This window comes from Haliaeetus albicilla, chromosome 11 (genome assembly GCF_947461875.1).
Source record: "Haliaeetus albicilla chromosome 11, bHalAlb1.1, whole genome shotgun sequence".
NCBI classification, from domain to species: Eukaryota; Metazoa; Chordata; class Aves; order Accipitriformes; family Accipitridae; genus Haliaeetus; species Haliaeetus albicilla.
This window is the reverse complement of record NC_091493.1, coordinates 25,458,676-25,482,457: the sequence shown is the minus strand read 5'-3', so window position 1 is coordinate 25,482,457 and position 23,782 is coordinate 25,458,676. Positions and strand designations below refer to the sequence as shown.

The 23,782-nt window shown below is 54.5% G+C and overlaps 1 protein-coding gene across 4 annotated transcripts in view; it reads right to left on the bottom strand.

Moving 5' to 3' along the window:
- Window positions 1-23,782, bottom strand: part of HPSE2 (heparanase 2 (inactive)) — a 113,560-nt gene that overhangs the window by 7,726 nt on the left and 82,052 nt on the right. For 3 of the 4 annotated variants that reach the window (XM_069796738.1, XM_069796736.1, XM_069796739.1), the window contains 4 exons: window positions 20,336-20,383; window positions 11,516-11,609; window positions 8,805-8,911; window positions 7,563-7,677 (listed from right to left, as the gene is read on the bottom strand). In XM_069796738.1, coding sequence (XP_069652839.1) covers window positions 7,563-7,677; window positions 8,805-8,911; window positions 11,516-11,609; window positions 20,336-20,383 — 364 coding nt within the window. The remainder of the gene's footprint in view (window positions 1-7,562; window positions 7,678-8,804; window positions 8,912-11,515; window positions 11,610-20,335; window positions 20,384-23,782) is intronic. The other variant, XM_069796737.1, reaches the window with a different exon arrangement.

Below are 23,782 nucleotides of genomic sequence, written 5' to 3'. Positions count from 1 at the left end.
GGAACAACACTCCTCCTAGCCCCAAACAAGGGGGCTTCAGGTGGACTGGGCTGCCAGGAGCCAGTGGCACCAGCAGGGGAGGACGGGGCCAGCACGTACGGAGATGCTGCAGCGAAGTGGCCCCTTGCCTCTTCTCTCTGCTCTGCCCACGCAACCCTGCCCCTCCTGGGCAGGACAGACCCTTGCTTTCATCCAGGCACCTGCACCTATGAAAGGATCAGCCAATGCTGCCCAATTCCTTTCTTGCTTAGCCTTGGTCCCTGCAGGTGCCCACCACCAGTCCCCTGAAGCTGCTGACGACTCTGCCTGGCCAGCCGTTGCTTTCACTGTGCTGATCCTCTTCCTTCCTGCTCTAACGGCTGCGAACGCCTCATTTCACACCACTCTTTCCTGCATCGCCTTCCGCCTTCATATCTTCCCAGCAGCTTTCTCTGCTGGCAAGCAATCTATGGCTGAAGTGTGACATGAGGGGCTGCCAGTCCTGCACCCCAGTGCCTTTCAGCTAAGGAGGGAGAGGAGAGGAGGCAGGCACGGCGAGGGAGGGCAATGGCTCCATTAGCCGGGGCAGGAACAGCTCTGTGGAGCAGAACAGTTGCTGCTGTGGCTGTGTTGTGCACTCTGTGTGCTTACATGGGCTTATGGCAGGCTGGCTCTTGTCTGGCCCTGTGGACTGAATATCTACTCGTGGTTAGGGAAAGGAAATCAGGTCACGTTTTACAACAGCTCTGTGATAAGTCCCAAAGCGCAGCACATGGGGACAGCCAGGAGAGTTGCTCCCATCCCAAATAACCTGCTAACATGAGTGCACCCATGGCCTCAGAGAGCAGCATTTTCATCCACCGCTACCAGCAGCACCACAAGCATTGTGTTTGGGCCAAGCATCAGCCATTCATCCTACAGCTCAGGGTCTCTCCCAGCTGTGCCAGCAGCACAACCCACCAAGGCTCTGATGAGCATCACGTCTTCCCAGCCTTCGAGCCGCTGCACCCTTTGCACAGCCTCTCTCTGTTGTCTCTGTCTCTTCCTCTCTTTTTCTCCATCCTGGAGAAAGACCAAACACTGACATTAAGGTAAAATTCCTGCTGTGGGAGTGGCAGCCACAGGAATCACTGCTGGGCACCAGTGGCACTGAGGGGACAGCCTGCCAGGCACTGGGAAAGTGGCGAGTGGGAAGTGGTCCCTGCCTACCACTGCCCTTGATGAGCTGGCCCCCAGCCAGCAGCCTCCACCTTCCCGGGGAGCTGAGCAGATGGAGGAACAGCCAAACCTCTCCTTTGTCATCACCTCTCCCTAACAGGGACCAGGCGATGGAGGCCGCAGGAAGGGAGCAGAGCTGCCGGATCAGAGGGCTTGGAAACCAAATGCAACTTCTTTGCTGTTTTCTGATCTTCTGCTGCTTTTCACCACAACGCTACTTCCCTCTGCTCCGCCAACAAGCACCAACACATACTGGGAAGAGTCTTGCTGCCCCATCTAGCATGGTGTGTCTGGGAGACGCGGGCAGTGGCTGTGTCCGTCCTTCCAAGTACGAGCCACTGCTGCCGGTCCCAGACGAGTGTGTCTCTGCCCCAGTCTCTGGTGCAGGAGTAGCAGCCCAGCTCTGGGTCTGCACATGTCCTGCAGCTCTGGCGGGTGGGTGCCAGAGCTGCTAGCCGCAGCATAGCTTTGATGTGTTTGAGAGTCCAAGCATATGCATACACACTTCAGAGATGTTTTTTATGGTGCACTAAGAGGGAAAGGCCCCTTAATCCGCTGTGGCAGCAAGCAGAGTTTAGGTGCTTTAAATCTGTCTCCTTGTTTGTGGATAAAACAAGCCTCAGAGCAGACTTAGAGCTCCTGGAAGGCTGAATGCAGTGAAGGTGCAGAGAGCTGAGGATGCTGCAGTCCTCGAGACATGGTATGATCATGGCTGAAAGGACAAGGCAGTACAGGAGATGCCCTGCTCAGACCCACTTCAGGTGCTCGTGCAGAGGCTGGCTGGGAGATTTCTGCGGGACACCATTTCCACTCTGCCCTTCAGTGGCCCATGCTCTGGCTTGACATGTCATGGGAGAGCCCTTCCCCCGCACACACCTGAACTGCCCAGGACTTCATCCCTCCCTCCTGCGGCCGGAGCGAACATCCCGTACAGACAGCTCCTGCCTGTCCTCGCCTCTCCCGCCCCTTCCCCATCTGCAGGCGTCGCTCCCGCCAGAGCCAGTGCTCCAGTGTGCGGGGCAGATGGGGGTGCCAGACACCCGCGCGGCAGATTTATGGTCATCAGGAACAGTTTCCATGTGTGTGCGAGCTCCATTGGACCTGCTCCCTCTCCCCACCCTATGTTGCTCCCAGGCTTGGGACCATGCCTCTGCCTCTGCCTCTGCCCGCGGCGGCACATGGCAGACTGCAGCCCGACCTGGCTGCCCTCTCCCCGACAGTGACCCCAAAGCCCGAGGGTCCCCGCCGGGGGGAACAGCAGCCGCAGTCCTACCCCTGCCAGCTCGGCCGGCTGCGTGTGCGCAGCGCGGTGACTCAGTGCTGGGCGTGCAGATGGGCCGGCGCAGCAGCGGGGCTGAATTCCCCCGGCCCCGCAGCCAGCTGGCCGGGCTCGGCGGTGGGAGCGCGAGCGCTTGCAGGAAAGGGCTCTCTGTACGCTTCCCCCTACGGATGCCGGGTCTCCTCTTCGCCTCTGGACACTGCCCAGCCCAGCAGCCGGGCAGCCACCGGGCGAGCAGACGGCAGGGTGGGGATGGGTGCAGGTGGGCGAGGACCTGCGAGGGGGCGAGGGCCCCCTCCTGCGCAGCGCAGGGGCGGGAGAGGCACCGTCCAGGGAGACGGCTGGGACCTCCAGCTGCAATTAGCGACGCCTCCGGCCAAGCCAGCTCAGCTAACGAGCGCACCGGGGAACGCGTACGTGCGGCAGGCAGGAGCGCGGCCGGGGGACCTGCTCCCACCCCTGGCACCCGGCACGGCACCCCCCCGGCGGGGCCCTTGCCTCTGTGCACCCGGAGACGGGGTCCCAGCCCATGCCCTGCCGGGGAGGTGCTGGGACAGGTGGGGCAGGCACCATCGGCACTCGATCACCGCGCTCGCACCACGGCTCTGCCCTAGGGACCCCAAGGGATGCTGGGGAAGGCGGCAAACTGGCACTGCGCTCGTTCACAGCAGGGCTTTTACGAAAGCCTGGTTAGGAAGGGAACAGCTCACTAAGGACAGACCCAATCTGAGGCCGGGGTCCTCCCTCCTCCAGGACAGACAGTAACTTTCCCATCGAGTTCCAGTGCCTTCGGGCTAAGCAAAGCAGGTGAAAAATCACCCACAGCATCCAAGCGTCCGACCACAGCACCGTCAGGCACAGGCCTCCGCACCGCTGCGATGCTTTCTCAAGGATGCCATCAATTCACAGGCAATATCTTATTGTCTTCTACTACCACAGCTGAGCAGGCAGTCCCTGCCATCGCTTCACCCTGTGATCCCTCTGGGCCTTTCTCATGCTGCATAGGAAACCTAAACGCAGAAAGGAAGTTTTAGTATCTACCTAACCCTGGAGAACCAAGTATCTCGCTGTCCACAGTCTTTAGGACAAGGCCCAAGAAGAGCCACAGTTATCAGGAAATGGAAGTCTGGATTTCCGCTTTGGCTTTTCTATGGGGTTTGTGTTGCTCGAGCTCTGCCTAGAAATGCACCCAAGTTTTTCCATGCATAGGTATAACCTTACAGCACTGTGTGTTAAGGGAGCGGAAGTCACTACCAAACGGATAAAAAAGAGGTGAGTGCCATGTGGAAGAGCATTCAGAAAGGTCTTTAACATGCTGTAACAATCTGAAGAGAAAGCTTACACCTAGCTGGGGGGCTCTCCAGTGAAATAGAAGTATTGCATCCCTCTGGACTGTTTCAGAGAGGTATTAAGGAAACAGAAATGGAGTATGTACACCGCATGCCTGAAATGAGCCTAGAGCTACTAAATGCCAGAGTGGCATTTCAAAGACACTGCCCTGTGAAGAGTGAATATCAGTGCTGCTCCTGCCCTCCTTTCCTCTGCTCCTCACTCCCACACACATGTACAGATGGGTTTATGTGCAGGCAGGAGACTGACGTACCTGCAAGAGGCTTTATTTAAAGGGCTTCAAGCACAAGCCCTGACTATTATACAGCTGGCTGCCCCAATCACTCAGGAAGAAAAAGCACTCCAACCATACATGAAAAAGTTCTCTCAAAAATAACAAGGCATTAAAATGCTTGAGCTCAGTTGCATTAAGGGAGGCTTGAGCATTTCTATTCCCCAGCCTAATAACATCTGTACTAAGGCCGGGGAGCCTCATGTCACCCAGTTTCTCCTTGTTTGCTCCCCATTAGTCCAGCAAGAGAAACCCACTTCCTCAATTCTGCACCCAGAAGGAGGCTCAGAGACATGGCCTCACCTTCCCCTGCCGCAGCACCTGTCCCTCACATGGGGCTTTGATGGCATCACCTCTGAGGAGAAGGTGGATGAGCGATTCTGGCAGCCAGGACAGGCACTCAGAGCTGCTTTTTCATGGGTGAAGGACCTGGATGGGGATGCAAAGGCCACATCCCTTGCAAGATGCCCCAGAAGCCACATGAGCTCATGAACGAGCTGTGTGTGGAAAGCCCAGCAGATACGTGAACATCTCCCTAATTTCACTGTGAAGCTGCAGTGCCCCTGGGCCACACTGCTGCCACCTGAGACCATTTTCGGGGAACCAGTCTGCATTGCACCGGCAAGCCACCACGGCGCAAAGCCAGGGATAGACTGGCTTAAACCTCCGCTTTCAAGGTTTCACTGCATCCCTGCCTGTAAGCAGCTATTCCCAGGTGCTCTTGCGTTTCCCACCGAAATGGCCAGAGTTTACAAGTTTATTTTGAAACCAAGCCTAACCCTCGGAAAACACAGAGCAACCCCCACCAGTCTGCCCGGGTTTGCTGCCCAGTGCCCATGCCCAGGGAGCAGCCATGCTCCCTGCCCACCCGACGTGCTGGTAGCCCTCGCTAGCTCACAGCATGGCCCATGACAGCAACTATCACCCTGCTATACATAAGAGCGGCACAGTGATTTGCCTGCTCCTTCCCTTGTACATAACAAATCCCCCCAGTGCTGCAGTCCTGGGGGAGAGGCAGAAACATTGTGATTTAGAAGCTGAGACTCCCACAGCAGTGCCCACCAAGCAACCCCCGTTACCTGCATTCCCTGATCCCCCAACATGGCACTCACTCCACATTTTATGAGCTTCCTTATGCCATCCACTGTAACATGCCCTAACAGAGACAGTACTAATGTGAGCAAGACCAGCAGCATACGAGGGACCCAGCTGCAGGACAGAGAGGAGGGTTCGCGTGGCAGCAGTGCAGTGCTCGTACAGTGATGAACTACAAATCACTTGGTTTTATATGGGAAGCTCTTTAGCACAAGGATGGAGAGCTGTATTTGCATCACCATGCCATCCCTGGACCACGCAGGAAACTCTCCCTGGACCATGCAGCTACCCAGCACCTAAAGACACTGCTATAAAAGGCTCAACTTCAGCTCAGCATCCCCAAACATGCCGTACTCTTCTCTGACAAGCAGGGATCAGCAGTGGCAGGGGAGGAGGAGGAGGTGCAAAGGCTGCTATGGGGAGCCCAGCCCTGGCTCCCGGCTCCCTGAGGGGCTGCCAGCCGGAGCTGCGATTGATGCTGCAGTGGTGCGGCCCTTCTCTCAGCAGGCAGCTGCCTCACGCCCAGCCAGCGTGTGGAAACCTCTTTGTCGTGGCAGCTAATGAGCAGATTGTATTTCACAGCGCCGCGGCCCCGCGCAGGTACAGCCAGCGGCTTTCATCTCCCTGATAGCTCCCACGGGAAAAGAGTGGCCACTGCCCTGCGGAGCAGGTCACAGTCCGGTCTTGCTGGGCTTTTTGGTGTTTGCAGCTTTTAAACCCTCCATCGGTTTGCACCTGCCTGTGGCTCTTTTATAGCACGGGAGTGGAGGGAAAGGGCTTGGGAAGCACCCACCGGAGTTTGTGCAGGAACACAGTGGTGGGATGTGGGATCAATGCTGAAGCACATGGGAGAGCGAGGAAACGGCCATGAGGCAGGGTGGCATCTAACTTCTGGGAGACTTCTCTTTAAAACAACAGCAAAATTCATTTTAAAGACCTCTATTGCATTTAACAGCCCCGGGTTTATTCCTCTAACTCCTCCCCGGCTTTAATCCCGCTCCTAACTGCACGCCTGCTCCAGCCGCTCCGAGGCCACTGCCCCTGCTGTGCCGGCAGAGCTGGCCACGGGCCACCCGCTGCCCCCACGCGCCTGGCGGGCAGGAGCTGGCCTGCCCCAGTCCAGCCAGGAGAAATCCAGGGGGGCCCTGAGGCCCTGGGGAGGGGGGAGATGTGGCTTGGCCAGGGGAATTGGCTCTTCAGAAGAAATCCATCAAGTGCTTGCCCCAGGCTCAGATTTATCTCAAACAAAGTTCAAAGCCCCCCAGGCTCCCCCCAGCCCAGGCCCCCAGAGCTGGCAGGTACGCTTGCCAGAGGGGTACATGCGGGAGCAGCCCAGGGTGCTCCAGGAGATACCTGCACAGGCAGGGGACCGTGATCTCCCACTCAGCAGTTCGCTCTCCAGAGCCACCCACCAGGCCATGCTGGGGGGGTTAGCACAGACCTCGTGTCACCAACACCTCCCGCATCCTCCCCCGACACTCAGGGATGCTGTCGTGGGGATGCTGTTTTCATCGGCTGAGTAGGTAGAGCCGACCGAGACGCAGCTCCGTCAGCCTCTGCCCCCCTGCAGCCGCCCCCGAGATCCCGGCGCAGCATCAGAGGCAGATTTGCAGCCGCAGGGTTGTGCACCTCTCTGACACGGATCCCCAGCCTGCCGGCAGTGTCTGCTCAGTCATGGACCCATAAATCCTTTCCAGGGGAGATGCAGAGCGCCCAGCCACTCTGCCAGGCTCTCTGCTTACAAGGCAGCGTATATACTACCCACCCCCCCCCCCCGCCCCCGGAAAAGGAAACCTGCTACTTTTAACAGGGTTTTTCATATGGTGTCTTTATCAGCACCATGTGTGCTGGGAGTTTCCCCCAGCCCAGGCATTTTTGAAGAGCGAGGGATGTTGCGGGGCACTGGTGAGGACCACTGCTCCCTGTGAAGCCAGGAATGCCCTTCGAATGCCCTTCACCTTGGTTTCTAGAGATCTGAAGTTGGGTGCTGAGGCTCCAGCCCAGCTTCCCCCGGGCCAGCTCACCACTACTGATCCAGCTGCCCGCCCCATGCCATGTGTGGTGGTCCTGCCACATCCCGCCCTCCCTCCAACTCTGCAGTCCGCACTGGCACCCCTCAGTGGCACCAGCCTCCCTCCTGTGCTACTGACCCTGGGCACTAGATGAAGTTTCAGCTACAGAGGTATTACTCTCCCATCTGCCTCCAACACGTTGCATTTGACGTGAACTAATGTCTCCTATTAACACTGCAAGAAACAGATCTGGAAAAATTCATTTTCAAGCAGAGTTCAAACAGGCCACAAGGAGACAGTCTCCCCAAAATGAGTGGGGAGCAGCCAGCACCAGCGCAACACCCGCAGGCAGACCTACCGGCAAGGGGTTGAAGTTCTGGTCCACGAGGTGGTTGTGGCCGTGGTCGAGGAAGGAGTGCCGCACCACGACGTCGATGCCCTGGCTGGCCAGCAAGCCCAGCGTGTTCAGCCACCTGGGGACGGAGGGAGCAGAGTCAGGCCGCCGCAGGGGAACCACCCAGCCCCAGTGGCACAGCCATGCTCTGGCACACGGCGTCGCTTTCAAGCACCCGACCTGGTGCCTGCTCCCAGCACCTGAGCTGAAGCCTTCAGATGGTTTTGTGAGCTGGCTATCAACCAGCTCCCACCATCCCTGCCCCAGCAAGCCTGCATGCCTCTCCACCCACCACAGCCACCTCTGCCGCAGCTGTGCCAGACCTGAGCCCCTGCGTGCACGCCAGCATCACAGCCCTGTGCCCAAAGCGTGGGGTGCTCCCCCAGCCTGCCAGCACTCTGCACCCGCCACCTCAGCAGGGGGACCGGACCTTTGCACCAGCCTGTCTCCTCACACCCCCCCAGGCAAAGTCTTCAACCCTCACAGCCTGCCACAGCCCTGATACCCTGGGCATGTCCCCATGCCTCCCCGCAAAGCCTGAATAATCTTCCTCCAACTTCTGTGATCACAGCCAGCTCTGAAGATCTGAACTGGGGCTTTGCAGCAGGATGCCTGTGCCACGGGGCTGTACCAGTAGACAAGCCCCAGGAGCTAAGAATGGTTGTAGCTTCAAAGAAGGAGAGAAAACAGTTTCCAGAGCAGAGCCCTGCCGAGTGCTTCCCTGGGCAGGTGCCCTGGGAGTGAATGCATGCAAGGACGTGTGGATGCCGCCTGAACCAAAAACGCAGAGCGGGAGGAGGCCTGGGCAATCCCGAGCTGCTGAGCGATGCAGCCTGTCAGGATGCCAGCCCTGGGGTCCCAGAGCTGGCATGCTCAGATCACACCTCCCTTCCAAACCCATGCCCTGTGGGCACACTGTGGGTACCAGTGTGGGATCCCATGCAGTCCCCTCCTTACTCTGCTACCCTGTGTATGCCAGAGGCTGGGTCACCTACAGGAAAGCAGAGCTGAGGAGGGGTGATAGGGATGCTACAGAGAAAATAATGGTGCCCAGGCTGCTGGGGAGTACCGAAGGGGGTACAGGTGGGGTCTCTGGGCACAGAGCTGGCCCTCTCCTGGCTGCAGCGGCTTTGCAGCACCCAAGCTGCACCCACAGAGCCCGTGGGGGTGGCAGTGCCCTGGCACCGGCAAGCCGGCGTAACTCACAGGAACCCGGCCGCATAGGAATCGGAGAGGTTGTTCATGCCTCCGGACGAGGTTGTGCCAACGCCTTCCAGCCAGATCTTCTTCCCTGGAGTGTATGTGTTCACTACCTGTGCAGGAGACAAAAGCAATCAAAATGACTCTCATGAACCTGTGATTTAAAGCCAAGGCAGACATCTCCTGTGCTATGCCCTCGGAAGGCTTACAGAGACCTTCGGTAATAGTACTGCTGGGCAGTCAGTGCCTGCCTGGCCCTGGCATGGTCACTAGGTGTCTTCACCATGGCTGGGTGGTGGGAGACTGTTCCTCACTCTCTCCTGCCACTGCCACACGTCCACTACCCGTCTTCCAGAGCCGCTCCAAACATGCCCTCCCAAACATGCTCTCATGCTCCCAAACCCGGACCCCGCTCTTTCCCTGTGGTCTCCCCATGCACTCCATCCCGCAGGCTGCCCTGCTACATCACCTCAGCTCTCCATGTCCCCAAGCAAGGTGGCTGCTAGCCACAGGGAGCACCTGAGCCCCAATGGCTCTGTGGTGTGGGAGCAAAGGGACATGTACTGGAGCCACATGGAGGAACGGTGGGCAGCTGAGAAGAAAGCAGTGGATGCCCCTGGGCATAGGTAGAGCCAGCCCCATGGCTGAGCAGGGGCTGCTTTGCAGCCTGAGGGGTCCCTGGCACAGGCGGGACATGCAGGTCCGAGCACACTGGCCCACCCCTTACAAGGCTCTAGCCAGCAGCGCAGACACTCGTGAGATGCCAGGCGGGATAGGAGGGCTTGGATGGCTGGAGCTGCCCTCTCCCAGCATGAGCAACCTCCAGCACCGCGCAACGCCCCATCCTCTCTCCCGCAATCCCACTTCTCCAGGCAGGGTGACAGGCTCCCGTGACCAGATGTCTGCAAACCCAGTGGCCCAAGGAATGCTCCGCGCAGCCTGACGGATCCTGCCCCATTAGTGAGGAGAGCTGGAATGTGCTGGATGGACTGGGATCCCTCAAAGATGTTAAATACGCCAGCTCTGGGCTGCCTCCCACTCACAGCCTGTGAGAGTCGACATCCCTGACTGAAGCCCCAGAGGTGTTGGCATCCTGCCTGTAATTATCTAAGCCCGCCACCTTCCCCTGTCGGAGAGGAAGCAATAAAACAGGGAAGTGGACAAGCCCAGCTGCTCTAATCAGCCCCGGCAGGATGCACAGACTCAAAGCCAAGCTGGAGGCTATTAGCACCCAGCGCTGTGCTTTTGCTCAGCCACACTGGCATTCCCGGGAGAGCCCTTCCCCAGCCCTGCCCTGCGCAGACCAAATCCTGCCCTGTGGGTGCGAGGGTTCCCCCAACCCGCACCGAGGGCAGCTCCTTGCTGCCTCTAGTCTGGGGATGGATGGGGTTCTGCTCCCTTCCCAGTGGATTCTCGACCCACAGCAGAAGTGGGACACGTGCCACCACTTTTGGTGGGGTATTGTACCCCCAGTACAATAGAGACAAGATTGTCCCTGCGCTGATCCCGCTGGCTGCCCCGCCATGACTGCCTGCAGCAGGAGGATCATCCGCGTGCGCGGATGATTCCCAGCTTGTGCCAGAGGACTCAGTGAGCGGCTCCTCTCCTCCAGTTTTGCTCTGCCGACCCTCACATCCCCTTTCTCGGGGCCTCTTTTGAGTTGTTTACTCATCCTATGGTTTCTCCCTGCAGGAATTACAACAGTAAGACATTGTGGTGACTGGTATGGTGTGAAAACCTAGACAAGATGGATGGACAGACATCTACTCTAGTCCCTTAAGCCTTCCCCACTTACTAGGTGTTCCTTATTTCTTCTGGAACTGACAGCTGAGTGGGCCGGTCACAGCCCTGGCCCCTGTATCAGCCAAAGCAGGGGGACATTGCGAAGCCCCTGTCCCCTACCCAGCTGCTAGAGTTGCAAGCCAGGTCACCCCAACCACTGGGGAGAGAAGTGCTTGCTGCAGGCTGCAGTAGCTAGGCAGAGCCAATGGGCTCTGACAGAGCATGCCAGCAACAGCTGGGTTGTATAACACAGTCAAAACATGATCATCAGGGAAAAAACCCCGTTGTTCATAATGATCATGATTCTTCACTAGTGAAAATCACCCCAGAAATGCAACTGTCACAACTTTGCAAGCAACGTTTTTAGGCGCTGTGAGCAAGCGGGGTAAGATGTTGCAGTAGGAGTCCCTTCCTGAGCAGGCACGGCACTGGCTGTGTTTGGGACAGCGTGGTACTGCCTGGCTGCTCCCTTCTCTCCTTGTTCTTGGTAGCCAATTTCAGAGAATACCCATCTTACATGCTGCTCCCTTCAGGAATGGACAGATGGGAGACTCAAGCCAGTCGGCTGCTTTAGAAAGGCTTTGCACAGCAGTGTCTGCCCCTGCCCCGTGCATCCAGCCTGCATCCCAGAACACTGGTGCAGCCCACGCCACACTGCAGCCTGCGGCCGCTTCCCTCCCGATGCGCTGCACATCCCATCCCGGAGCCAGGCATCATGCTGCCTGGTCTTTCCTCCCATCCCCTCCGTGAAGGCTGGCTGCATTTAGGCTGGGAGCACAGCCACCCCCAGCAGACACCTGCCATCCCTGCCCCACACCAGCTCCCTGGCAGCACGTCGGTGCTGAGGCCAGAGCCCCAGCCACCAGCTGTGCCAAGGTCGGGCACCATGGCCACAGTGCCCCCTCGTCCCTTGCAGACCCTTTGCACTCACGCACTTTCTGGATTTTCCTGATCTGGTCAGAGAGCGTGTCTAACAGGCGCGTTTTCAGGAAGTCCGTCACTTTGGCCACTCGGCCATCAATGTAGTAACTGGAAGGAAAATAAGAAGACAAGGATCAGACAGCTGGGAGCAGCTCTGCCCCAAACCATGTCCTCCCGTCCTGCTGCTGCCCCATGCCAAGAAGCCTCCTCTGCTCCTGGGGGGGTCCCTGCTTGCACCCTGCTCTGCCCTGGCCCTCTGGCCGTGCCTGTGTCTGGCAGGTGCTTTCAGTCTCCAAAACAGGGTGTGAGGTGGACGCCCCCTGAACGCAGAGCATGCTGCACTGCACAAACCATGGGAAGTTTTGCACTTTCTTTACTGCTGGTGAAACACTGGGAGCAGAACGCCAAAGGCTGGGAGCAAAATGCCACCCACAAAGGCTTTGCAGCACCTTCTGCACTGTTCTCACGGAGACTCCACGGAAAGAGACCCTCCAACACGATGCCTGTGATAGCAGCGCCTGGGGTCCACGACCAGGGAGATCTTCTGCTCACCTGGCTCACCCATCTGTACCCGTCCCCCATCTTACAGACACACTGTTTTCAAAATGCAGATAAGCCAGTCAGTCCGGGGCCCAGCATCATTGCTATGGGAAAGACTGCTTTTATGGGATGGCAAAACAGAAGATGCAAATCTGAAGGCTGAAACAAAGGGCTCCTTAGCCCCAGGAGGACACTACACAGACACCAGGGAGGAGAAGGGTCCTGAGCAGCAAATACCCTCTGAGACACACTGGAAATTGCTGCAGTAAACCCTCAGGAGGGGATGGGGGATGCTGCCTGTACTCACAGCCATGGGAATAACTGCATCACTCTGCCTGCTTTATGGGACACTCTCCATTCAATAGCTGGTCTGCAGGGGCAACTGTACAGAGCCTCTTCTGGTCTGAGAATCACAATTGCTCATGGATGTCCTGCTGCAATAACAACGCTTCAGGCTAAGCCCTGATGGTGTTTCTGAGCAAGGATTAGCGACTGTGGGGTACACGGGCTGAGGACCTATGGCACCAGAGTGAGCCCTGCTCCCAGCACCCCTGCACCTTCCTTGCTCGCTCTTCCAGCAAAATCCACAGCTGTACCTCCCACACAAGAAATGCCGTGGCCATTACCTGCAGGGGAAATCCTGCTCTCACAGAAATCCATTCTGCCCTGGGAATGCCAGGGAGCGTTTCCCATACAGAGGGCTGATTCCTGCTCTCCATGTGCTTGCTTATATAAAACACAGCTATAGTGCTGCCAATCATGATGTGAATCATCTGTCTCTGAGTGTGAGAGGAAGGCTCTGAAATGCCACAATACCATCTCCTGGCTCCAGGACATAAGGTGAAGTAGTCTGTCCTGGAGTGCAAATACCCTGTGGCTGGAGGTAATCCCAACTGGCTCCTCCTGAGGAAGTGTCTGGGGCTGGCACCTCTGCCCCCATGCAAGGAGCAGTGGCAGCCCTTGCACATCTCCCAGAGGCTCCTCCCAGCCTTGCATGGACACCAGGACGTCTGCTGCAGCATGCACTGGCCTACCCCTGGGACAGCCATTTAGCTGATAAATAGGTTTTGCAAGAGAATTACAGCATCTCTGGTGGAGGCTGGCAGGGCTCAGCCATTGCATCCCATCCCTCACTGGAGCCACGTCCACTCGGCATTCACCAGAGTTACACAGACCCTTCTCCCTCTCCACAGACTTCAGTGCAGCCATGGGTGCTGGGATGCATAACGGGCTGAAGACCTGGGGTCTGAAGAAAGGCGGAGTCACCTTTCCAGGGCTTTCTCCGTAACATGCATCTCATCCGCACCAGTGAGCAGCTGTAGCAGCCATAGTGGCTGCTTCACTTGGGTGCTGGAATGCAGGAGCATCCCCAAAGGATGACGTGGACTAACTCATCCTCAGCTAGAGCACCCGGCACACGTGCAACATGCACGAGTGCTCAGAGAGGATTTTTGTGTCTCACTGCTCCAAGTCACTACCCAGGTAACAGAGTAAATGCACTTGGAGCTGTGCAGGGCTTGGAGCTGTGCAGGGCTGTGGTGAAGGGGGAACAACACCAGCACTAACTGTCCCAGAACAGAAATGCATTACAGGCTCAACTTGCAAATGTATTAAACAAGAACCTCCTCCGTCAACCCTCCCCCAGCCATGCAGTCCCAGCTGTGTCCCCAGCAAAGCACAAGATCATGCCAGTCACACCCCAATTTCACTCCAATGTTGTGTAACCCAGGGAAGGAGGCAAGAGGCATTTCTGTATGTCCGTGGCAAATGGAAGGTGCTAAGGGCAGAGATTATCTCCGGGGGGGACTTAGGAAGTGTTCAAAATCGTTCTGATCAGTTATACACTATCGAACCACTGGCTGCTGGGAGGAGAGCAGATCTGTAAGCAGCAGGCAGTGGTGGGGTTTACAGAGATTACTTTTTAAGACAGAATTACAAAGCAATGGACTCTGGGGATGGCAGATGTTTGGATTTTAGCACAGCACTTAAGAACTAAACAGAAATGATTTTTTCAGACTGCTGTGGACTAAAAACCCCATCACCTGGACCGAAAACTGGCTGAAAGGCCATAAAAAGAAGGTTGCACTGACTGGGAAAAGATGGAGTTAGAGAGAACTCAGCCTGCGTATGGCCCCTCCAACACAGCAGGCTTTCTGCAGGGTTCAGCTTGTCTGTGCAAGCCAATATGGTCCCAGAGCCCAGAATAAACCCTTTGGAGAGCAAAGGCAGGCTTGCACCTCCTCATCATCTCCTTCAAGCACAAGGTGTGCTCTGACTTACAGCTCCGCTGCCAAGGGAGAGGAACATCTCTCCAGGAGCAGCCCCAGAGGAGGCTGTGCCCTCCCAGGGACAGCGCGGAGGGGGCAGCCTGGGAAGGTGCTGCTGTGCTGAGCACAGCCGAGACCCTGCAGGGAAGAGAAATGCCCCGGGACAATGCCACAGTCACATTTTTTTGACACCTGCATTAACAACCCAGAGAAATGGGGACTGGTAGAGGAATGAAGGGAAAAAACCACCTGCTTCAGTATCAGGAAATCTTGTTGGTAGCATGTCTCCTGGGGGAGCGAGGAGGGGAGCCCCTCAGCTTTGGGTGTTTAAGCAGAGCATGAAGACAATTACAAGCTTCTGTAAGGTAGGCAAGGATCTCTTGCAAATCTGCCTGGAAAGTTATTGGACTCCAACAGGTACTTTCAACCTTCCCAGACTGCGAAAGAGGGAAAATGGCACCAGTTGCATAAGGCTTGTGAGGAAGAGAGAGGCACTGAGGTCTTCGCTGGTGCCAGGCTACTCAGGAATGGGTGAGCTGTTTCCAGCTATAGGCTTTGTCATTGAGATGAGGGCACTTCTTTCTGAGAACTTTAACTGTCAGTAGAGGCAGTATAGAAATCTGCAAAATGCAAACAACTGACAGGCCTTTAAAGCAGGAGAAGCGCTCGTTAGGCGTGGATTATTCCCAGGAGCAAAGGCTGCAGCTTTGCTGATATTTACAATGACTCAGTGCACTTGACTTTAAAAAAAAAACCAAAAAACCTGAACAGTCGCAACTCTCCAACCTCCAAAAAAGCCAGCAGCAGCTGCAGAGAGCTCCAGCACTGACAAGTACCTCCCTAGGCAGCAGCACGGTGCACAGGCAGCCGGACCGAGCCAGCCCCGGGGGCCGCAGCATCCACGTCCTCCTCTCCTGGTGCCGGCGAGGTCTCCTGCCAAAGGAGACAAACGGGCAGACCCTTCCCAGCATGGGCAGGGGTCTCTGGCAGCTACAGCTCTGCAGAGGCAGAGGACATGTAGGTCATGGACAAGCTATTTGTCTCCAGCACAGGCTGGCAGATCTTCCAGTGGGCTCTGGGTATGATGCAGCACCAGAGTTGGCCTCAAAGCCTAGGAGATATCAGCCTGCCCGCCGTGGGCACAGATCATGCCATTTCTCATAATACAGGAGAGAATAGATGAGGGCAATTACATGCAGAGCTGATTCGTGTTCCCCAGTTTGATGCCACTATCTCTGTAGACAGACAATCTGCAGGAACATGAGAGGAGCCAGCCAAGGAAAAGAGGGCTCTAGCAACTAAATCCTAGATGAGTCATGCATCTCAAGAGGAGAGGCCACGTACAGCCAGTTTGGGTGCCCTATTATACTACACAAAGCTAAGGCCAGTTCTCTCCCTTCTGTTTGCATTACCCCATTTCTAAAAACCCCATTTGAATATGCCCTAGAAACCCAGGATAGGATCAGTGCACTTTGCAAAGGGAGATGTGACTGTATGACTCTGGAGGTGGCCAAACCAGAGCACGGCACAGGGGGAGGACTTGGCCAAGGGCTGGGCAGGGATTTGTGCCAGTGCTAGGAAATGCACCACCCCAATTCCTGGCCCCCATCCCTGGCTGGAACTGTAGCATCAGACTTGAGACACAAAGACATGAGCTGGGAACAGTATTGAGGCAGGGCTGAGCACAGCTGCCAGTCAGAAATGCCCTTGTTCTTGGGCAGGCTGCAAGGCCAGGATGCACAGAGCTCCCCAGTGCCTCCCAGAGAAGGACAGTGCCAGGCACCAGGACATTTATGTGAACCTGGGGCTGGCTACATGTCTCTATCCTGTCACCTCCAGGTCTTGTGCTGCCTTTAAAACGGTTTTCTGGAAAGATCCACAATTCGCTGTGTGGGACCATGAGCATCATCCCATGTTTAATGAAGGCAGTGCACTGGCTCCTGGGCAGCTGGTTTCATTTACCTCCTCTTTCATTTTAAAGAGAAACCTTTGCCCCTATTATCTGACCTCTTCTTCTGTTGCAGTTAATTACATTAAAGTCGACTTCCCAAAGCTCAGGAATTTCCGGATCTACTTTGTTGCCTGCTGCTATGGGGAGAGTCTGCTAGGAATTAGGGCACCCGCCTACCAGGACTGTCGAGCGGGGCAGATCCCCACCATCAGTGTGACACCCCACCGCCACTACAGCTGTGAAACTGAGACACCTCTGCAGATGGAGGCGTCCCTGATCCCTGAGCATCTTCCCGAGGAGTGGGCAGAGCCCGTCTGCAGCACAGGACACAGGGCAGCCCCACTGCTCCCCCCGGAGAGGAGAGGCGGGATGCGACCTGCTCCCCCCAGGTAATGACCAGTGGGCACAGGGGAGAGGTGCTGCCCACCTCCTGTCAACTAATAATTGATAAAGAAGAATGACTGGGGGCTGCTCTCTGGCCCTAAAGGCACAACTCACACCACGCCTTTCTCTGCCCCCAGACAAGGTGCCTCTGTCAGTTCCGCCGGCGGGAGCCATCTCTTGCCTATGCCATCTCCCCAGCCATGCCCTGGCATCGCCTGGGACCATGCTGGTGGCCAGGGCCACGATGCTGCCAGGGACTGTGCCCTCCCTCAGACAGTGCAGAGGACGGCAAGCCAGTGGGCAAAGCCGTGCCCTCACCAGGTTTATTTACCAGTGGAGATGGGCCAGTGATTCCTTCATGCAACCCCTTCCTCCAGGCATGACCTCCGAAGACACTGTGCTCTGAACACTCGCAGCAGGCTCATGCGAGCCCAAATACATACCCTTGGTATATACTTTGGTGTGTGCGTGCACACTGGGCAACTTTCCCCCGGCACCTTTGGGAAATCTGCCCCCTGCTACTGCCTCATGAGCATCTCCACCTGCACACTCAACATGTCTAAGCTGGAAGAGATGTCACCCAAACCAAGCCCAGCAAAAGCATTTTAAGCAGCACCTCACACATGCCCGTGTGCCTGGCATCTCTGATTTGCTACATAGGGCAAGTGACTTTCCATCTTGAAAGATAACATGGCATTCTCCAAGGAGCCACAGGGATAGATGTCCAGTGGCTTTAAAGATGCAAACATTTACTTTCCCTGTAAGTAATAGGGGTTTGTGCTTCAGAGGCAGCATTGTATAAGGATTTGCCCATTAAATATGCCAAACTTGGAGCTGTACACAAGACTTTGGATGGAAAACCAGCTGTACAGACAGAGAGCACGCCCAGGGATGGAACTGGGCACAGCTGCAGGTTTAAGTGGGCGATGAATCTTCACCATGTGTGAGGATGCCAGCATGGAGCAAAGAGATGGCTGTGGGGAGGCTCCTGAGCAGTGGAAGCCCTCATCCAAAGGCTGAGGGGGTCTGCAGTAAACTGAGCATTTACTCACAACCAAACATAACAAACTAAATTACCAGGGAAAAGCCAAAACTCTCAGAGCCACTGTCAGTCCCACCTGCCACACCCTCCTTTAGTGGAAATTCCCTGAGTGTTTTGAAGCCATTCACACATCCCTCTCCAGCAACACATTACTTCTGAAGAGGGAGGCACTCATGCTGAGTTACATATGTAAGTGAAACCATACTCAGAAAGGCTGGCGAGCTGCTTTATTTCCAACCAGTGTCACTTTTCTGTCAGATATATTTCAGATATATTCTGCTTTCACACAGAGAAAAGGGATCCCTGCAATGTATTCCCTTCTCAATTCCCTTTCTGGATCAAGCACAGTCTTTTCAAAAGAATAACAGATTTGACAAATTTATAACCAATATCCCGGGAGAACGTTAGGGTTTGGAACAGAAATATTCATACTTGAAGTTAGACAGCAGTTTAGTTTCCTGCTAGCAATTTTCGTCTTGGATACAAAGGAACTTGTTTTGTTTTGTTTTGCTGTTTGGAGCAGAGGGATGAGACACTGTTTTGACATTTATTCATAAACAGTACAGAAGCCCAGCTCAGAGCTGTGGCCATTGCCAGTCCTCGCAAATGCATGTGGGTGCAATCTCCAGAGCTGCAAACCCGGGCTGGGGGAGAAGCAGCTCCTACACTGCAGTGGAAATGGGTCAGCAAGCAGCATCTCAGCTCCGCTGACCCTGGCGGGGAGCTCCACCAGCCCTCCTGCCGCAGGTTGCTGCTTCAGCACGGCTGCTCAGCACCAGAGCTGCCAAGCACTTTGCACTGATCCTATAGGAAAAGGTTTCAAAGCAGCCGTGTGGGCAGATTCCCTGCACACCAGGATGAAACTCTACATCTGAAGCCTGGAAGTTTGTTCCTTCAACTCATCCAAGGGCTTGGCCCAGTCATCAAGCCCCATTGCAGAAAGCAAATTCCTGGACTAAGTAAATGTGATCAGCACATCGTGTAATCATAAAAAGCGAACTCCCAGCTGAGACATAGATCATCATTGCACAGCATGAGCCTGTAACACAAATCCCACTCCAAATGCTCTGCTACCCCACTGCCCCCATCGCAGCAAGCTGCTGCTGCCTGGCAGGGAAGCCCCAGGACCGAAACACCCAAGCAAGTAATACTGTGGCACAGCGAGGCAAGCTAAGCTCCCTGAGGAACGGGACTTTGCTGGATGCTGGTCATGCCTGGTGCTATAAACCACCCCAAGATGCCAACAGTTGCTTCTGCAGGAGACTTCAAGGTTAACACACCAACACAGAGACTGTGTGAGAGAGTGTGGGTACACTTGCAAGAAAACCTCATGTCTTAAAACCCAGTGAACTCTTTTTAAGAGCAGGTCTCAATATGGGCTTTACAAACCACACTGCTACACTTCAGCAAAGCAACCTGAGCACCCCATGAAGGGTCGCTGTGAAGGACCAACTTGGGGAACAAGCCCCGTGAGCAGCACACACAAGCCCACCTTGGACCTGAGCCCCTGGCTCCCGTGCTCAAGGCCAGTGCCCCACATGGGAAGTTTAACCCAGGGTCAGAACTAATCCACTTTTTCTGGGAACAGGGGAGTATCACCATGTTTTTTGCTCCAGTGTATGCCTGTCTCTGAAATGTGTCCTTTCTGTGGCAGGAGAGAGTCCTGCCTGCCCCACAACCCCTTTTTCTATCAATTTTGGTGGTTGCCGCTGTGCTTGCAGACTGCCTCTCCTTTCCACTGGTATTTGCACTCCCACTACAGAGAGCCACAGCCTGCTCTGGACCCTACCTCTGGTCACAGTGTGCAAACTGGGGCAGTTGGAAATAGGAGGAGGAAAAAGGTGTTTATGGATTTTCCCCCAGAAAAGAAAACCTTTCACTCCACTTGGTGCTTGTCACACTCAGTGCTACAGCTCAGAGCTTGCTTTGTTCTTCTGAACTGCAGCACTTGCAGGAACCACAAAGAAAATCAGGTATTAGCATCTCTGTGGCAGCCCCAGCTGGGCTTGGATCTTGGATGTTCACCCCCTTTCCATTGACATGTGCTCCTAGAGCTCCAACTGCAGTGTAGGGCAGCAGCATGTCTATGGACATCTGAGACCCTTACAAAATAGAGTGGGGACCGGGACATTATGCATTTACCATTGGACTAAGCTGCCTCTCCCTCCTCTGGGCCAAACCAGTTTAGCTTCAGGCCAGAGATTGTGGAGAGACAGTGACTGGGGTGAAAGGAAAAGGGCTTTCAGATAGTCCCATACATCTGTCACACGTGGCTTTTTCTTCCCTGTCATCCCCACCCTGGCCACCACTGGAGCTACCTGTCCTCCCAGCTGCCTCCAGGGACTCAGCGGTCCAGCACAGGGCTTTGTTTCCAGCAATCAGGCAGGCCAGGCATGCAGGCAGTGGTATTTTTAGCCTCTGCCTCAGCTGCAGTGGTAAAGGTTAATCCATCCCCTCCTGTATTTGTTCGAGAGGCTCCAGAAGGAGGGGCAGAGGCTCCTTCACCTATTTAAACACAGCAGGAGGACAGAGGAGGTGGCTGTCACAAGTCTGCCCCCTTTCACACCCAGAAAGCACATCAGCTCTGCTCCCAGCGTCGTCTGATCACTGCAATTAGTGTTGGAAAGTAGAAGGAATGGTGAATACCTACTGTTGCCAGGTAACAGCATCCACCGTGCTGCCAGCCACTTTCATGAACCTATAGGAAACAGAGGAAGAAACCATATAATCCCAATGTTGTCACAGGGGAAATCCTAAAACAACCGATGCCCATCCTACCTCACGGGATACCAAAGGCGGTCACGACACTCACAGACCCTTTCTAATGAAACCTTTGCATCCTCAAATGGAAGGAATAAATTATACATAATACAAATGCTTGTAGCAAGCACAGCTGAGAATAACGGAGTGAAACCCAACTGGCAGCAGAGCTCTGAGCATCATTTTGGGACAGGTAGGGAGAGCTTTCAGAGCACAACAGCATTTCAGGAACAAGATCATGGGGTGTGTACTTAGTTCTATGACTGCAACAACTCTCAATAGCAATTAAAGAAAAAATTTTAAATGCCCATCTTAGAAGGACACACTTCTTCACCCCACATGTATTTAAGCTGAGGCACTCCTTGCCTGGATTCAAGCAAGGACTGCAAAAATGGAAGAAAATGGACATAAAAACCAGCAAAGCTATTAGATGCAAAGATGCCACCTCCAGCTCAGGAAGCCCCTGAACATTGGAGTATGGGAGGAAAGGCTGGACAAATACTGCTATTTGCTTCCCTTTTTTTGATGCTCTTTCTTTGGCATTGGCTGTTAGCAAACTGATGGGATTCTGACCTGGGTGCACTTTTGGTTTGTCTGATTCCTATGACTAACGACAGCACTTCCATGCACAAGGTTACAGTGAGTTAAATATATGTATTAGTCTCCTGATGGCTTGTGACCCAACTATCTTAAAGAAAATACAGTTCTTCCAGACAGCTCCTCTTTGAGTCAGACTTGAGGCTACACAGGTGTATCTGCTTACACTGCTGATGCCAAAACCAAAGCAATTCCTCATCTTGGGGACCATATGCAACCACCACAGCAGCAGCCTCTAGCACAGGCTTGCTGCCATCCAAGAGGTTCCCTCCCTGGCTCCCTGATCCAGCAATCCAAACTGCACCTTGGGAAACTGCGGCTCCCATAAGGAAGCCCAAGCAGTTACTATAGTCTTATGCTTAGGGCCACAGATATGAAAACACATAAAGGCACACACAAACCAGACAGGCACGCTTTTCTGTTCAGTAGCGTAACGTGCACTGTGTAGCTGGTGCATTTGGGAAGTGATAATGTCTGTACATGACAGGTGACATTGGCTTGAGCAAGTGAATGTGATGAGAAAGAAACCAATGCTATATTGTCTCGGGCTGCTCCTGATGCACAGGGATCCCGGGAACACAACAGGAGTCACACAGCTCTCCTGACTCCACCGGGACACAGGGATGAGTGGCACCAAGTCCTGCGACCCTGACTCCCCCAAGACAGCCCCATGACTGAGGGTGGGGAAGGAAAGGGAAGGTTTGTGAGGAGAGAGGAGACCTTTTATCAGACTAGTTGTCATGGCAGGGATGAGCAGCAAGCTTTCCAGCACACGAGCCTCTAATCAGGTCTGAAACAAGAGCAGCAAGCTTCAGGCTAAATATAGCTCGGAAACAATCATTCTGACTTTAAATTAATGACGATGGTCAATTATAGACTGGGACAAAAGGGCAGCTGGACCCTGTGAAGCATAAGAGGACACTGGCAAAGGCAGCAGTAATAAATCCCTGCAGACAGAGAGGGAAGAGATACAATTAGAAATGGAAAAACAGTAACATGCTGTAAAACTCCGTAGCACTGATGCACCCCTGATTCTGCTGCCTAGCAGTGCTGTGAGCTTCAGTTCCCAGGCTCGCCTTTCAGAAATGCTTTTACATCTCTCTTGAGGGTCAGGCCCGGGAGACCAGTGCCAGGGCAATGGTTTGGGGACAGTCCCTCCCCGGCTGAGCAGGGAGAGGAGACCAGCTGGACCAGCCCCAGTGCAGTCAGAGGGAGAGGTGCGAGCTGCCCACAACTCACACCAGTCATCTGGCAAAAAGGGGATTTTGCAAATGTTGCTACAGAGAGGCTGCTGTTCTACAAAACTAAATGTGCAGAAATATGCCCAAAGGATCAAGAAACCCGACTCCCAGGTTTTAAATGCTCAGTACAGGGACTGCTGCCTAAGATGTAATGCATGAAGTGTATAAGAGTGTACTAATGAACTCTAAACTGAAATTATGAACACAATCTATATGGAGTTTGAAGATCAATATATTGCAACTGGGTTTGAAGATTAGCCCTACTTGCTTTTTAATCTCAAATGCTTTATGTTCAGGCCACAAAATAAGCCATCCTGAACGTTACTAAATCACCTCTTCAGGCTTAGCTTGGCACTCTCCACTCACAGTCCAAACCCATGAGCAGACAAAGCTCAGAGGATGAAGCTCTCCAGTTTTCCTTGCCAATTCCACAGTGCCTACAGCCCTGCTGCAAACACACCCACTACAGAGGTCTTCAAGCAGGGACTGAAAAGCAAAGCAAACCCTTGGTATAACCTCCAGCATCTCTGGAGCAGCAGAAGCAGGACATCCATCTGTCCCATCTCCCACAACTCTAGGAAGCCCATTGGCCTGTTGTTAAAAAACTCCTGAGAAAATTTTGTTCTAGGACACAGGCACACTCAGGCAGTGCAGTGCAGACCAAAAGCAGGACAGAAAAGGCCCTGGCTTGCTTAGTGTTCCTCTTCTGTCTCCATAAGAGTGAAATAAATGGGTTCGTTTTGGTCATTTTCAAATTTTACCATAGAAGATGCATATCTAGCTCAAATTTTGCTTTCCATGGCTGTTTTTCTTTCTTTTTTTATTTATTTTCCTTTTATTCAGATTTTTGCAGGATGAAGTTCAAAAGTTCCCGGTAAAACTTCAAGTCCTGCCTTAATGATGGAGTTGTGCCTGGAGCAACCCAGATGACCTGGGCAAGGGTTTCTACCCTCCAAAGGGAGCCTAGAGCAGCTCAACAGCCAACAAGAGGTAGTGCATGAGCAAGAGATGAAAGCCCAGGGCAGGTGGAGATGCAGTGATGCACAGGTATCTGAATATCTTTGGTTTAGGAATACAGATGTTACTAATCCTTTTATTCCTGTAGCACCTGTGCTGCTCAGACCACGGATTTTGAGGCCAGTGAAGATCCATACAGTCCAAATGACCAGCGCTGGCACATTTTTATCTGGGATTTCCTGGACTGCGTGATGTCCATGTGTGCAGCGTGGCGCAGGCAGAGCAAACCAGACGCTTCCGGGAGGGCTCGGATCCCTGCACATGTGCTGCACAGATGGGCTGGACCGGCGCAGTAAATCTGCCATTTTCCTACACATTGGGCTTTCTCTGTGAGCACCAATTGACTGCGCAGCGCATGTGTAGTAAATCGCCCCCAGGAGCAGTGGGACAAGCTCAGTTCACGCTGTGCAGGCAATGTGGGCGACTACTGTAGCGATGCCCCGTAATTCAGATGGGTGGCAGCCCCAGGACATGCCTGTGCA